The sequence below is a fragment of the Muntiacus reevesi genome, chromosome 2 (assembly GCF_963930625.1).
Source record: "Muntiacus reevesi chromosome 2, mMunRee1.1, whole genome shotgun sequence".
Classification (NCBI taxonomy): Eukaryota; Metazoa; Chordata; class Mammalia; order Artiodactyla; family Cervidae; genus Muntiacus; species Muntiacus reevesi.
In genome coordinates this window covers 174,976,006-174,990,118 of record NC_089250.1, presented here as the reverse complement: position 1 = coordinate 174,990,118, position 14,113 = coordinate 174,976,006, and the positions used below count along the sequence as shown (strand labels likewise).

The 14,113-nt window shown below is 53.8% G+C and overlaps 1 protein-coding gene across 1 annotated transcript in view; it reads right to left on the bottom strand.

Moving 5' to 3' along the window:
- Positions 1-504: 504 nt before the first annotated feature.
- LOC136157323 (kinesin-like protein KIF19) overlaps positions 505-14,113 on the bottom strand; it is a 28,424-nt gene continuing 14,815 nt past the window's right edge. The window contains exons 13-20 of the mRNA XM_065919246.1: positions 13,601-13,784; positions 8,788-9,058; positions 7,709-7,830; positions 6,531-6,655; positions 5,846-5,954; positions 4,742-5,131; positions 1,087-1,135; positions 505-653 (exon numbers count right to left, since the gene is read on the bottom strand). Coding sequence (XP_065775318.1) covers positions 505-653; positions 1,087-1,135; positions 4,742-5,131; positions 5,846-5,954; positions 6,531-6,655; positions 7,709-7,830; positions 8,788-9,058; positions 13,601-13,784 — 1,399 coding nt within the window. The remainder of the gene's footprint in view (positions 654-1,086; positions 1,136-4,741; positions 5,132-5,845; positions 5,955-6,530; positions 6,656-7,708; positions 7,831-8,787; positions 9,059-13,600; positions 13,785-14,113) is intronic.

Below are 14,113 nucleotides of genomic sequence, written 5' to 3'. Positions count from 1 at the left end.
CGAGGTTCCCACGCCTTCTGTCACACCCTTCTGAAATGAGACGTGTGGTCACTAGTCACTTCTGAAGGACACACACACGCTGTCACAGCCTCCTTAAGTGATGGGCCCTGTGGTATCTGTCATGTCTGAGCTACAACTGTACTCTGTCACACCCTCGTCAGGTGAGAGGACTTTTATTAAATGGTCACATCTGTGGACACACTCACTGTTGTCACAACCTTCACAGGCGAAGGGGCATGTCATATCCATCATATCTGATGGATGGGTGCGCAGTGTCACACCAGCTCAGCTGAGAGGACTTGTCTGAGCTGCCCTGTTGGAGGTACTGATGCACCCCTGTCACTGCTCTCCTGGTGACGGGATGTGTGGTGATCACTCACATCTTAGGTACACATGCTAACTGTCACAGCCTCCTCATGTTAGGAGACAAGGTGACTGGTCACGTCTAAGAGACAGGTGTGCTGCTATCATAGCCTCCTGCATTGAAGCTGTGTGTGTTATCAGTCACGTGAGGTACACGTTCACGCCGTCACAGCAGTTCGGGTGAGGCGGCGTCAGGGAGCTGTCATGTTGGAGGTACTCGTGTACTGACGTCACAGCTCCACTGGTGAGGGGGCGTATAGTATAGGCCATGACATGGTGACCGACCACATCTGAGGGACACGGCACACTCTTATGGCCTCCTCAGGTGAAGAGGTGGAGGCACATGTGCACTCTTTCTCAGCCTCCTCAGACAAGGGGGTGTGTGGTGAGCTGTCACGTCTGAGGTACAGCTGCGATGCGGTCACACCTTCTCAGGGGAAGGTACCTGTGGCATCGGTTATGTCTGAGGTAACACGTGCACTATGGTCTCCACCTCCTCACGTGAGCGGCTGAGGTGAGAGCTCACGTCTTAGGTATAAGTGTCTTGGTGTCCCAGCTCTCACAGTTGAGTGCCGTGTGTTGACAGGTTAGGTCAGATCTGAAGTTCAGGCGCAGTGATGTCACAGCCCCACCAGTGACAGGGTGTGTGATGAGCAGCCATGTCTGAGGTACTCACGCTCTGACAGATGAGAGCATGTGTGTCTGGGAGAGGTAGGCACTGACCTCGGATGTCCCGGGGCAGGAGGGGTGCCCTGCTCAGGCCTGGGCTGCTCTGCCAGGTGGCGATGGGAAAGGTGAAGCTGACCTCCGGCACGTGCAGTGTGCTTTCATCTATAACAGTGAACCAGAGAGGAGAGAATATCATTATTTTCAGGGACCACCCAGTGAATCCCGGGAATAAACTAAATAAGGAGGGTCTGATGCACTATATTCAGACTCACTATGTGCTGGCTGTTCACTGAAGTTACCTCATTTTTTTTCTCCTACATCTCTGTGAGGGGCTGTGTTTTCCATGAGCTCCTGAGCTTAAGACTTTCTGGAATTTTCCCCTCTGGCTTGTGGCTCCTCCCTATTCTTCTCAACCACACTCTTCCTTCCTCTTTCTGTTCCCTCCTTGCTCTTAGCTGACCTTGACTTGGTTATGAGAGGATTCTCTGGGTTCATTGAAAGGTTTAATCAGATGCCATCATCAAACAGGAAAGAAGCAAGGAAGGTGTGGTGGGGAGATAAGGGGTCTCTCCTAGGGTCGAGTCAGGTGCCCACTTCCCCAGGTCTCTGCTCATGGTTACCCCTACTCACTCGTTCATTCATCTGTCCATTTTGCTGCTATTTATTGAGAACCTGTTGTAATTACTGGGCATAAAGCAGTGATTGAGATCCACCATCATCCCTGTGCTCACGGAGCCTAGCACATAGGATGAGCTCAGTAAATGTGAATGCTTGTTATGCGGCGATACAGGCCAGTGCTCCCAACCATCCACGGTGAGGACTAGCTTGCTTGCCTGCTTCTCAGCCTATATGGGGCTGAGAATTTTGCAAATATAACCAAAGCAAATTACTAGGAAGATTAAATGAAAAATTTCTTAAAGACGGAATCTAGGCCATTGATGACAAGCTGTGGTTCCGTCGAATCTGACTGCCACGTTCTTTTCTAAACCCTTGACCTCAACTTCCGTGCTCCTCTGATGGCAGGTCAGTAACAGCTGGTGACCCCTTTGAGGAGGGCTGTCATCCACCAATCTGTTCCCACAACTGTGATAAACTGGACACAATCCTAACATCCCATAATAGGGGACATATGTTCATGTCCCTGAGCACCCCATGAGGAAGGAATGATCTTACAGAGATCATTCCTGGGTGGTGGGGTTTACAAGTGGTTTCTCCTTTATTTATGATGTTATCTATATTCCAAAGTTTTCATGATGAGTACTTATTTTTGTAGTAACAACCACCGCAGAAGGTGGGACTCAAACCAGCACTGAGAGAACCCACAGGGGCCCGGGGTGCAGACTGAGTAAAGGCAATCAGCCATATGCGCACAAATTCAATCACTGCCTCAAACTCTACTGGGACATCAGGCAGGCCAGCAGCAAAACTGAGCACACCCCCAAATATATCTTTTCAAAGAGCCAGTGGTTATGACTGACCTGCTGCCTAAAAAAACCTGAAACCTCACTCACACCAAGGAGCAGACAACTGATAACAGCCCAGACTGTCACACCTGCCAAACATTTGAGAGGAGGGGCAGAGATGCAGAAAAGAACCCAACTTGCTATTTTCCTTTTTCGATCATATACCTGCATGAATACTGAGGCTGGGTTTCATCTTAGAGGCTGAAGGTACAGCAGGGAGAAAGCTCTTTCCCAGAGACTTTGACAGCTGAGGGAGTGCAGGGGGAGGCTGGCTCTCGGCTATATGATCCATGGAGGGTGGCTGAAGTTTTTCTGTTGCCTATGGGGGGAAATATGACCAAGTATGGGGAGCAGGTAGAGAAGGAATGAAATGTCAAGGTCACTTTGAGCTGCAGCCATGCACTGATTAAACACCTACTGTGCGCCAGCTATGTGGGTATCTTAGTGAACACAATGGGCAGAATCACTGCTAACATTCACTTTCAACCACCACCAAGAATGAATGAATGATTGATGCTGTTCTGGGTTTTTGTCCCCGGGCTTTTCCCTTCTCAACCACATGCCCCCATGGAAGGGGTTCTCATCTAAACCACTGTGATGGTTACCATTTAAACCCATCAACCAAGTAAAGCAGATGGCTCTCTCTAATGGGGTGGGCTTCATCCAATCAGTTGACAGCCTGCATAGAACAAAAGGGCTGACTCTCCCATGAGTCAGAGAGATGCCCTCTCTGACAACCTTTAGCTGGGAGATCAGCGTTTTCCTGCTTTTGGACTTGAACAGAAACATTGGCTCTGGTAGCTGGCATGTGTGTTTGTATGGTGGTGGGGGTGGGGTGAACATATACACACACACACATTCTTTTGGTCCTATTTCTCAGGATAACCCTGACCACTACACCCACCTTCTGCTCCTTGCCGCTGTCTCACTTTTGTTCCACTGAAGAGTCACCAGAGTCATTTCTATTTGAATTAGCAAATGCCCACTGTGTGTCCAGCAGGACTCAGGGTCTCACCCGCAGGGGCAGAGTGGAGCTCTGGCAGCCCTCTGGCCACCAGCAACGCCCCCAGGAGTAGCCTGCTCCCTTAGGCACACTCGGTTTACTTAACCAAGTGGATGGTGAGAGGCAAGCCCCTCCCGGTGAAGACGAGCTCCATTTGCACCCAGGGACTCCGCGCCCCCACCCCCCATGCAAATGTCACTCCCACCATTGTGGTCACTTAAACTCTTCCACCTGCTCTCTGCTTTTGCTTAATGCTATTTGTTGAGGCTTTGCCACAGGTGTTCACTGCCTAATATCTCAGGAAAGTAACTCAGCATGAAGAAATCTGTTCCCATAGAGATACATAAGCATCGTGCATGATGGTCAAAAATGAAAGACAGGGACCTCCCTGGTGATCCAGTGGTTAAGACTCCGTGCTCCCAATGTGGGAGTCACAGGTTCAATCCCTGGTTGGGGAGCGAACATCCCACACACTGTGCGGCATGGCCAAAAAAAAAAAAGAAAGACAACCTGCGTGGCCATTTAACGGGGAGCAGAAACCCACAAAGTGGCCACAAACGGAATCATGTGTGTCCGGTCATCCCTCTGCAGATATGACAGAGGGCCGGTTGCCAGGCTTGGGGAGGAAAGACATCTCCTGGTCATTAGTGCATAGCAACTCACCTCTCACCAACTGTTATTTATCTCACGTGGTTTAGAATCAACTAAGTATTAGTCGCTCAGTCGTGTCCGACTCTTTACAGTCCCACGGACTGTAACCCACCAGGCTCCTCTGTCCATTGAAATCTCCAGGTCAGAATACTGGAGTGGGTGGCCACTTCCTTCTCAAAGAATCTTCCCGACCCAGGGAACCAACCCAGGTCTCCTGCATTGCAGGTGGATTCTTTACCAACTAAGCCACCAGGGAATCCACAAGAATCAAGTCATGTGCCTTTTATAAAGTGCAAATACTAGGTAGGCACATGAAAATTCATGAAATAATGTTAGGGAAAAAGACCCAGATCACAAAACTGTGTTTCCCTAGAATGATGACCACACGTGATGTGCACACATGTGGCTTCAGTTCAGGAGGAAGGGACAAGGTCACAGTGACGGGGGGCGGGGGGGTCTGGTTCTCTTCCCTCCCTGGTGTGCTAGGCACTCCCGCCCCCACCATGATTTTGTTGAGGTCAGTCCTGCTGTCCCCCTCCTCTGCTCTGAGTGAACCCCTGGGACCAGCACCCCCAGGCTCCTGTCCACCTACCGGCTGGACGCTCCCAGTGAGGAGGCGTGACGGCTTCCCCCTGGCCTTCCTCTCTGCAGAGCAGGCCCTGCCCGGGCTGGCTTGTGGCCACTTCCTGTCGGCCGGGATTGTCTCCGTGGTGACGCTGGGCTTGGGGTCCTTGGGGTCTGGAGCTGCCTCCTCTGCAGGGTGGAGGGAGGAGCGGCCACTGCTGCCCTCGCGGTCCTGTGCCCTGGAGCGCCGGGTGGCTGCGATGAGGGCGATGCTCTTGGTGCCTACGGCCATCTCCTTGAGGGCCTGGGCACTCAGCCCGGCCTCCGCCACCGTCCTCGAGGTGGGGGTGCCTGGCTCCCGGCTGGCCGGGGAGCACAGCTTGGAGACCAGTGTCTTCATGCTCTGGGAGCCTGGCTTCTGTGGGGAACGTTGCAGCGGTGGACCGTCAGCGGCCCCAGGTTGGGCCCAGCAGCAGACCCAGCGACAGGGGTCACGAGTGGTCACCTGGCTACTCTGGGTCTCATTTCCTGTTTATAAAGTGAGGGTGACGCCCATTCCTGCTGTGCACGGCTGGGGGAGTGTCTGTAGTGGGTTGGTCAATGGTGACCCCAAGTCCATGTCCACCTTGGACCCCGAGTGTGACCTTTGGATTGAGTGTGGGTCTTGGATCCCCGGGGGGCGGGGGGGGTTTACAAGAAGGGAGACACAGAACCACAGAGGGAGGAGGCCGTAAAGACAGAGGCAGACGTTGGGGAGGCCGCCCAGGAGCCCAGAGCCCCCAGGGGCTGGACGAGGCCACAGGGACCCTCCCCTGGAGCCTGTGGGGGGAGTGCAGTCCTGGGACACCTGACCTTGGACTTCCAGGCCCCAGAAGTGGGAGAGAATGAACGTCTGAGCTTTAAGCCTCCTGATCTGTAGTGTTTTGGCCTAGACGTTTCAAACCCTAATGTGGTGACACTAGCTGGGCTCAATACATGGTCACCACCATTGTGATGGCTGCTTCAGGACAATCTGCTTTCCAGAAGCTTCTCTCACGCTCGCCCTGGGCCAGCACTGACAGGCCCCCAAGCACCCACTCGGGCTGGGGAGCCTCACTAGAGCTTTGGGCCCATTAGCACCGCACACACCAACCTCGTGAGCCGCCGGGCTCAGCAGGATGTGGAGCGAGGAGTGGGGGAGGAGGGAGTCTTTCTTGTCCAGCTTTTTCGACGGCGTGGCTTTTGATGACTTGTAACTGTCACTGTGGATAAAACACAGAGGTCTCAGCAGGGCCGGGGCTGGGGCCCCGGGTCCTTCATCCAGTCTCCAGGGCTGTGAGAAAATAATTTCTGCTGTTTAAGTCCCCTGGTCTGTGGTGTCTGGTTATTGCAGCCCAAGCTGAGGTGGTGACACACGCACGGGGAACATTAGCTATTAAACCAGGTGGTGAGTATGTAGTCTTCAGTCTACAAGTCTGAGTCTGGGTGCGTTGGAGACACCAGAGGAAAAGAAAGAAGGACAGAAAAGAGGAGGAAAGCGCTGAGGTTGGGAGCCGCAGGCTGATGGTGAAAGGAAACCACATGTGAAGTACAGCTGGTCTTTCTAGCATCAAAGAACCCAGTCTCACAATCGCTCCGTGTGGTGCGTACCCACACTTATTCCCCTTAAACAACTCTGCAAGGACTAGGCATTAGCCTTGCCTCACAAGATGCGCCCAGGGTCACACGTCAGCGGCTCTGGCTGGATATCCACCTGCCAGCCTCCGGTTCCCCATCTGGGCTCCACCTCACCCTGGGAACCAGGTGATGCCCATGGCCTAGAAAGGGGGCCCTGTCACCTGTCTAGATCCAGCAGCGTGGGGGGCAGCTCAAACTGGGCGCCCCACGGGAGGTCCTCCCTGTCGTCCAGCTGGTCTCGGCTGGGCTCCTCTGGCGGGGGAGAGATGTTCAGAACAGAGCCATCCTGGGACCAGACAGAGGGCGGGGTGAGGCGGCAGGGAACATAGACACGAGCGGGCTGTGTCGTCAAACAGGGCCCGAGGAGCCAGAACCTCTGGAAGGAATCACGGGCTCCTCCACTATGCCTCCCATCGCAGGCAGAAAGGGCCAGAGCCCAGGAAGCACCGGGCACAGCCTTGACCCTGGGCAAATCGGTGCATAAAGGAGACGCTGTTACCAGCACTCTCTATAGCCAGCAGGGCCTCAGAAAGTCAGACAGAATCACCATACACAGGATCCAGCAATCCCACTCCCGGGGGCGTCACCAAAAGAACTGCAAGCAGGACACAAATATGCGTGTGCACCCACTTTGGGAGCAGCCCTATTCACAACAACCAAAAGGTGGAACAACCCGAGTGCCCGTCAATGGGTGATGAGTAAGCACAGTGTGCTCCATCCACACACGGGCTGTGATTCAGCCTCAACACGGAAGGGAACGCTGACAGCTGCCGCAGCACGGATGGACCATGAGGACGTGATGCTCAGAGGGATAAGCAGACGCCGAAGGACAGAACTGGGTGACTCCACTTCTGTGAGGTCCCCGGGGGAGTCAGGGTCACGGAGACAGGAAACAGAGTGGGTGCCAGTGACTGGGAGGATAGGTGGTTTGTCGAGTGCTTGTCGGGTGTTTGTCGAGTCTAGGTGGTACAATGGCCTTTCTGAGTTCTGCGAGTCCTTTCAGTGAACTGAGCCTGAGGGGGGCAGTCTTGGGGACCCTGACACTTACCCTAGGATCCCACGAGGGATCCTTACAACAGCCCAGGGGACAGACCTGCCGTGGGAGCAGCACACAGGCCCCCTCCCCCAGGGACGCCTCGTCTGAAACCTGCCTGGATCCTGGCGGGTGGCACGGCCCTATCCAGCCCAGCCCCAGGTGCCTCTGGCTCTAGGCAGCCTGGTTCGTGGGGTTTCTGAGTTCCCTCTTCTCTCTACTGGGGCCAGTGCACCCCAGGGCTAGCACACAGGCCAGGCAGGAGGGGGCCGTGCCAAGCAGAGCCCGAACCCGAAGCCGACTCACGCGCAGGGAGCTGGCCATCACGGCGTGCAGCAGCAGCAGGCGGTTCAGTGTGCCCGCGCCCAGCTCCCGGGAGAACAGACGGTACCGCTGCTCCAGGGCCTCCGGCACCACCAGGCTGCTGTCTGCGGGAGTCGGGGAAGCAGAGATGGGGCGAAACATCCATCACTTGTTAGAAAGACAGTTTCTTTTTTGGAAGTTTGAAGGCAATGCGCCAATCTGATAAAAAGATTTTTCTACAGAGCGGGGTTTCTGTGGGTCGTCTTCTTTGCGTTCCTATTTTTAAAGTTTTCTGTTATGTTCATGTATTGCCTTCAAATCATAAAATCATATCATTAGCAATTCTAAAGGATAAATAAACTTCAATTTAAAAGTTAAAGAGCAGGAGTTCCCCAGTGGTCTAGTGCAGTGAGGCCAAAAAGTAAAAACACTAAAGAACATCCCTAGGGCTTCTCTGGTGGCTCAGTGGTAAAGAATCGGCCTGCCAATGCAAGAAACGTGGGTTTGATCTCTGATCTGGGAAGATCCCATGTGCCGTGGAACAACTAAGCCCATGCGCCACAAGTACTGAAGTCCATGTGCCCTAGAGCCCACCCAGGCTCTGAAGCCGCCGCAGTGAGAAGCCCGCTCACCGCACCTAGAGAAAAGCCCTTGCGGCAACAAGGACCCAGCAGTCAGAAGCAAATAAATAACAACAACAACAAAAGAACCACTCGTAAGGTGTCCACCCAGGACTGAGAACAGGGAGCGGAGGGCGGGGACAGGGCTGGAGACTGGCGCCTCCCGGCCTGCTGTGCGGGGTGCGGCTTTCTGGGGACCACATGCACTGCCCACTCTTTCCAGAAAAGTGTGAGTCGCTCAGTCGTGTCCGACTCTGTGTGAGCCCGTGGACTGCAGCCCGCCAGGCTCCTCTGTCCATGGGACTCTCCAGGCAAGAACACGGGAGTGGGTTGCTTTTTCCTTCTCCAGGGGACCTTCCCGACCCAGGACGCAGGGATTGAAGCACCCGGGGGCTGCTCTTCCCAGAAGGTAACCCTGACGGAGACGGGGGGCCCGAGGACGGGGCGGCGGGCGGGCCTCACCCTGGATCAGCTGCCGCTGCTCCCGGATGATCCGCTCACATAGCAGCCGGTGCTGCTGGCAGCGCTGGATCAGGAAGTCCTTCTGGCACAGCAGGCTTCTCCCGCGCAGGCGGTGGGCCTGCAGCTCCGTGTTCTCCACCTCCAGCTCGTGCGCCCGGCAGAGCAGCCGCAGCACCTCCCGTTGGTCCTCGCTGATGGCCTGCTTGGGCAGCAGCTCCTCCATCTGTGAGGCCTTCTTCTTGGCGTTGGCCAGACGCTGCTCCAGGCCCGCCTGGCGGAGAGACCAAGGGTTCAGGGCAGACGCCCGGGGTCTCTGCTGCTGCCAAGTCCGCTCGTCCTTACAGACTCTGGTTTGCAATCGCGCTCACAGAAACATGCGGGATTGACTGTGAGGACGTGCCCCACATTAAGCGTGTCCTTCATTTCCTGTTCTGATGCTGTCGCATCTGGGGACCCTGCTGACCCTGCAGGGGCAGCTCCCCCAGAACAGCCAAGTCCGACAGACAGCAAACAACTCGCCCTGAGGCACATCTTTCACTGCAGACCAGCCAACCCAGAGCCCAAACCCTCTCCCTCTCCTCCACGGGGTTCCACAGTCTGGGCCACTGTCCACCTGCCCTCATCACCCAGGACAGGTAACTGGATAGTCCATTCCTAGGCAGGTTGAAAAGAAGTCCGGGGTCCCTGAGGAGGAGAAAGGAGTCTGGGGCTCTCAAGGAGGAGGAAAGGACAAACTTTTTTTTCCTCTACATCTTAGTCACATAAAACGTTTTTTTCTTTACACCTCGAACTGATGATTACACAACAAACAACTCAGTTTAAACTCTGTACTAGGGATCGCGTGACAACAATGTACCCTGCTTGAGGGCAGTTTCTTCTTCCTGAAAACCTGACTAATCCTGATGTCTTAGAATGTATATTATGGGAGTGGGTCTGGTAGGATCTTTCTATTGTTAAATTCTCATCCTGTTATCCTAAAATGTAAATTTTGGGAGTGGGTCTGGTAAAACTTTCACAAACTTGAGACATTCTTTTGATTAATTGTAATAACCAATTAAAAAAAGTATTTAACTCCCTTGCTAACACTAGCGAGGCGGGCACTCTCAGTCCCCTTCCGAGTCTGTGTCAGAAGCTTTCCCTGTCCCTTTTCTTACTTTGATAAAACTCTGCAACGCTGTTGAGTGATCACGCCTAGTCCCTGGTCCCGAAGCTAAATCTTCTTTGGAGAGCACAAATTCGACATCTTTCACCATAAGCTATCAGTACCAAACAACCCGGGACGGGCCCTGTGCCCCGGAGCCTGTGGGAACGATCCAGACCAGCCAATCCTCAGCTGCCCACCCTGCCTTGTCCACTCCTTCCGCAGAAACCTCAGTCCTCAGCTGCCCACTCCGCCTTGTCCACTCCTCCCGCAGAAACCTCAGTGAGGTCTCTGGTCCGCACTGACCCTCCCTCCCTCTGCCTCCAGCCGCTCTGGGGTCTCCTAGTGTGGCCCTGCCTGGCATCGCATGCCCCTTCTTGCGAACTTTGAGTAACAAACGATCTTTCCAAGGCAGTTGTCTCCTGATCTGTTGGCCTCATCTTGAACGTTCTTGAATGTTCTATTAATGCACGGCATTTTAAGAAGTAATTATTTTTATTGATTTATGTATTTGGATGCTCCGGGTTCTTGGTTGCCACATGCGGGATCTAGTTCCCCGACCAGGGAATTGAACCCCAGCCCTCTGCATTGGGAGTGTGGCGTCTTAGCCACTAGTCCACCAGGGAAGTCCCTTGCCTGGCACTTTAGAACAGACCCAGGGCTTAGTCCTCACCACAGCATCTGCTGTGGGACACCAAGGCTGCCTGTTTTCACGCTGTGACGCTGTTGTAAGATGGCCCTGGTCGTCACAGAGAAGGCTCTGCAGGGATGCCTCTACAGCCTCTGTATTGGAGACCTCTTATCTGAAAGTTCACTTCCCCGGTGGCTCAGAGGGTAAAGCGTCTGCCTACAATGCAGGAGACCGGGGTTCGATCCCTGGGTCAGGAAGATCCTCTGGAGAAGGAAATGGCCACCCACTCCAGTACTCTTGCCTGGAAAATCCCATGGACGGAGGAGCCTGGCGAGCTACTGTCCATGGGGTCGCAAAAAGTTGGACATGACTGAGTGACTTCACTTTATCTGAAAGTGAGGCCCTGGTTCTTTTGGGCCGAAGTCAGACTTAAGAAGGAGCAGAAAGACGGGAGGCCTGGCTCGTCGACTGCAGCCCTCTTGCAGAAAGTCAGCGGAGGGGGGCGGGTGGGGGGACTGTGAGGTCTGCCCGAGACCCTTGATTTTACTCTGTGGGTGAGTCAGGGCTCCAGAGAAACAGAACAATATTTATACATGTTTGTGTATATATATGTGTTTACATGTTTCTGTGTATATAAATACATATATACACATTCATGTACATGTTTGTATGTATATGTATACACACACACACATGCACACACTTACATAGAGGGGCACGGTATCCCACTCCATTAGCCTTGCCTGGAGAATCCCATGGAAAGAGGCTGGCAGGCTACAGTCTACAGGGTCACAAAGTTGGACACGACTGAAGCAACTTAGATGAGCTGGTTGGATGGCATCACCGACTCAATGGAGATGAGTTTGGGTAAACTCTGGGAGTTGGTGATGGACAGGGAGGCCTGGTGTGCTGCAGTCCATGAGGTCACAGAGAGTCAGACATTAACTGAGCGACTGAACTGAACTAAAGCAACTTAGCACACAGCACGTACATATACACACATAGACTCACACAGAGATTTTTTTTTTTGGCCAAGCTGCAAAGCATATGGGATTTTAGTTTTCCAACTAGGGATTGAATCCATGCCCCCTGAAATGGAAGCATGGAATCTTAACCACTGGGCCGCCAGGGAAGTTCCCACAGAGATTTATTTTAAAAAACTGGGACTGGTGTGTCCAAAACCCATCAGGCAGGCCAACTGGCTGGAAACTCAGTCGGGAGCCAGTGGTGCGGTCTTGGGGCAGAATCTTCTCTTCTCTAGAATCCTGTGTTTTGCTGGTAAGACCTTTCAGCGGACTGCATGAGGCCCAGCCACTCTATCTGGGGTAATCTTTACTTACAGTCAACTGACTGCAGATGTTCACCTCACCTACCAAATACCTTCACTCAGCCGTGTCCGACTCCTTTTCGACCCTGTTACAGTATAACCTGCCAGGCTCCTCCAACCATGCGGTTCTCCAGGCACAAACACTAGGGTGGGTAGCCAGTCCCTTCCAGGGATCTTCCCGACCCAGGGGTCAAACCTGGGTCTCCTGCATTGCAGGTGGGTTCTTTACCATCTGAGCCACCAGGGAAGCCCAAAAACCTTCACAGCAGCACCTATATGAGCATTTATTCAATCAGATCCCTGGGTATGGCAGCCTGGCCACGATGACACCTGAAACCATCACCACACCTCATAGCTCCATCCAGTCCCCCAGATAGTAACGCTCAGGCCGAAGCTGCCTGCATCCCATCCTCAAACTCATGGTCCCTAGGGGCAGGTGGGACGCCAGCCCCTAGTGCGGCCCATGAGGCCCTGCACCAGCCTTCTGTGTCTTCATCCTCAGGGGCTGAGAAGGGATCCATTTGGGAGAAGCTGGCTCAGCTGCCCTAGCAAGATCCTCCTCTCTTCCTTCCAGACCCATGCCCCCCCGAATCAACAGCCCCTCCGCCAGCTCCCTGGCACCCTGCTCCTACATCTATTATCCTGCTACCATACTGAAGTGTACACGTTTGTGTCTCTTCCCAGTAGACTGACAGCTTAAGTCTTAGTATCTTGTTCATCTTTATGGCCTCGGGGCCTGACACGGAACTGGACACTTAAAACGCTGATTTGTTATTGACTGATCGACCAATTAATTAATTCATCAGTAGGCCCACATGTACACGGCACAGCTCAGCGTCTATACTTGGCTCTTGGAGGCCATGTTCCCTGCTGAGGCACGTTATCTGTTTAAGAAGAAGGCGTTTTTCTTATTTTTAAATGTTAGAGAACTTTTGCAGTGAGATCATGTAATCTCCAAATTGCAACAGGCAGATGCAATAATATTAAGAGGTTCTTGGTTTGGCAAATAGCTTTTAAGTGAAATAAATGCTGCCTGCTTTTAGCAACATGACATCATCAGATGCCTTCTCCGCTTGCCTGAAAATACACCTGCTAACATTTAGCTAATGGGCTGAAATAGTAGCCAGCTTCACTGGTATTTTCCCCAAAGTCTCCATCAGGCGCCAGTTCTGTCATTTTTCTGAAGTGAGACTATTAGATAACCAGCTATTATATAAATAGCTCATATAAATAGCCGGCTCTTCTCAGAAAAGAGGAATGTGAGAAGAGTTCTCTCTCCGGAGAGGAGCCTGGAGTCTGGGCTTCCTCTGACCACACTCCTCGTCCCCGAGCCACGGGCCTGAGACCAGCCTCAGGGGAGCCTGAGGGGATGCCGATGGACAGCGCCACAGATGGGCAGGCAGAGGGCTCGGGAGACATCACACCACCACTCAGGCCTCGCTTCCACAGCCCCCCGTGACCCCCAGTGTAGCCACAACCATAAATCGAAAGGGCATGGACCATGGCATCAGACTCAGGTCAGGTCCTGCTCTCTGGGGCTGGGGGACAATCCTGCTCATCTCCGAGCCTCAGTTTCCCCACCTGTAGGATGGTCATGATCAGCCCTACTCTGAACGACTATCCCAGGAGGGCGTAATGCATCAGCTTCGATCAAAGAGCGTTAGTGACTCGCGGCACCCCGGCTGAGCCCGCGGACGCGCTGTCTCTCCCGCACCTTGAGGGCGGCGGTTTTCCGCTGCTCGGCCAGGAGCATGTTGACCTCCTCCCTGGCCAGGGCTACCTCGTGCGGCTCTGCGGGCTGGCCCTCGTCCCCTTTTGGGCCGGCCTCCAGCACCTCCTCGTCCTTCTTGGGCGTCCCGGCCCTGCGCGTCACATGGTGGGTGTTCTCCCGCTCCCAGCTGCAGCCACACAGAGGGGTCAGGGGTCAGAGTGCAGGCCACGCCCGAGCTGGGGGCCCTGGCATCTGGCCCTGGAGTCCCTGTGAGTCCCAGTTGGCAGGTGTGGGTGTGAAAATGGGGCAGAACTGGGTCTGCTATCTGATGCCTTCTACACATATGGAAAACAAGAAGTCTTAAGAAACGTTGGAAGGAAGTAAAGAAGCAGTCAACATTTGTGGCAGGACCGCCAAGTGCAGAACTCAGCAGCCAGCCCAGCATGCCTCCAACCCCAGGGCCGTCAGGGTGACCATGGGCCCCCTGCCACAGCTCCTCAGCTGTAAACTTTGGAG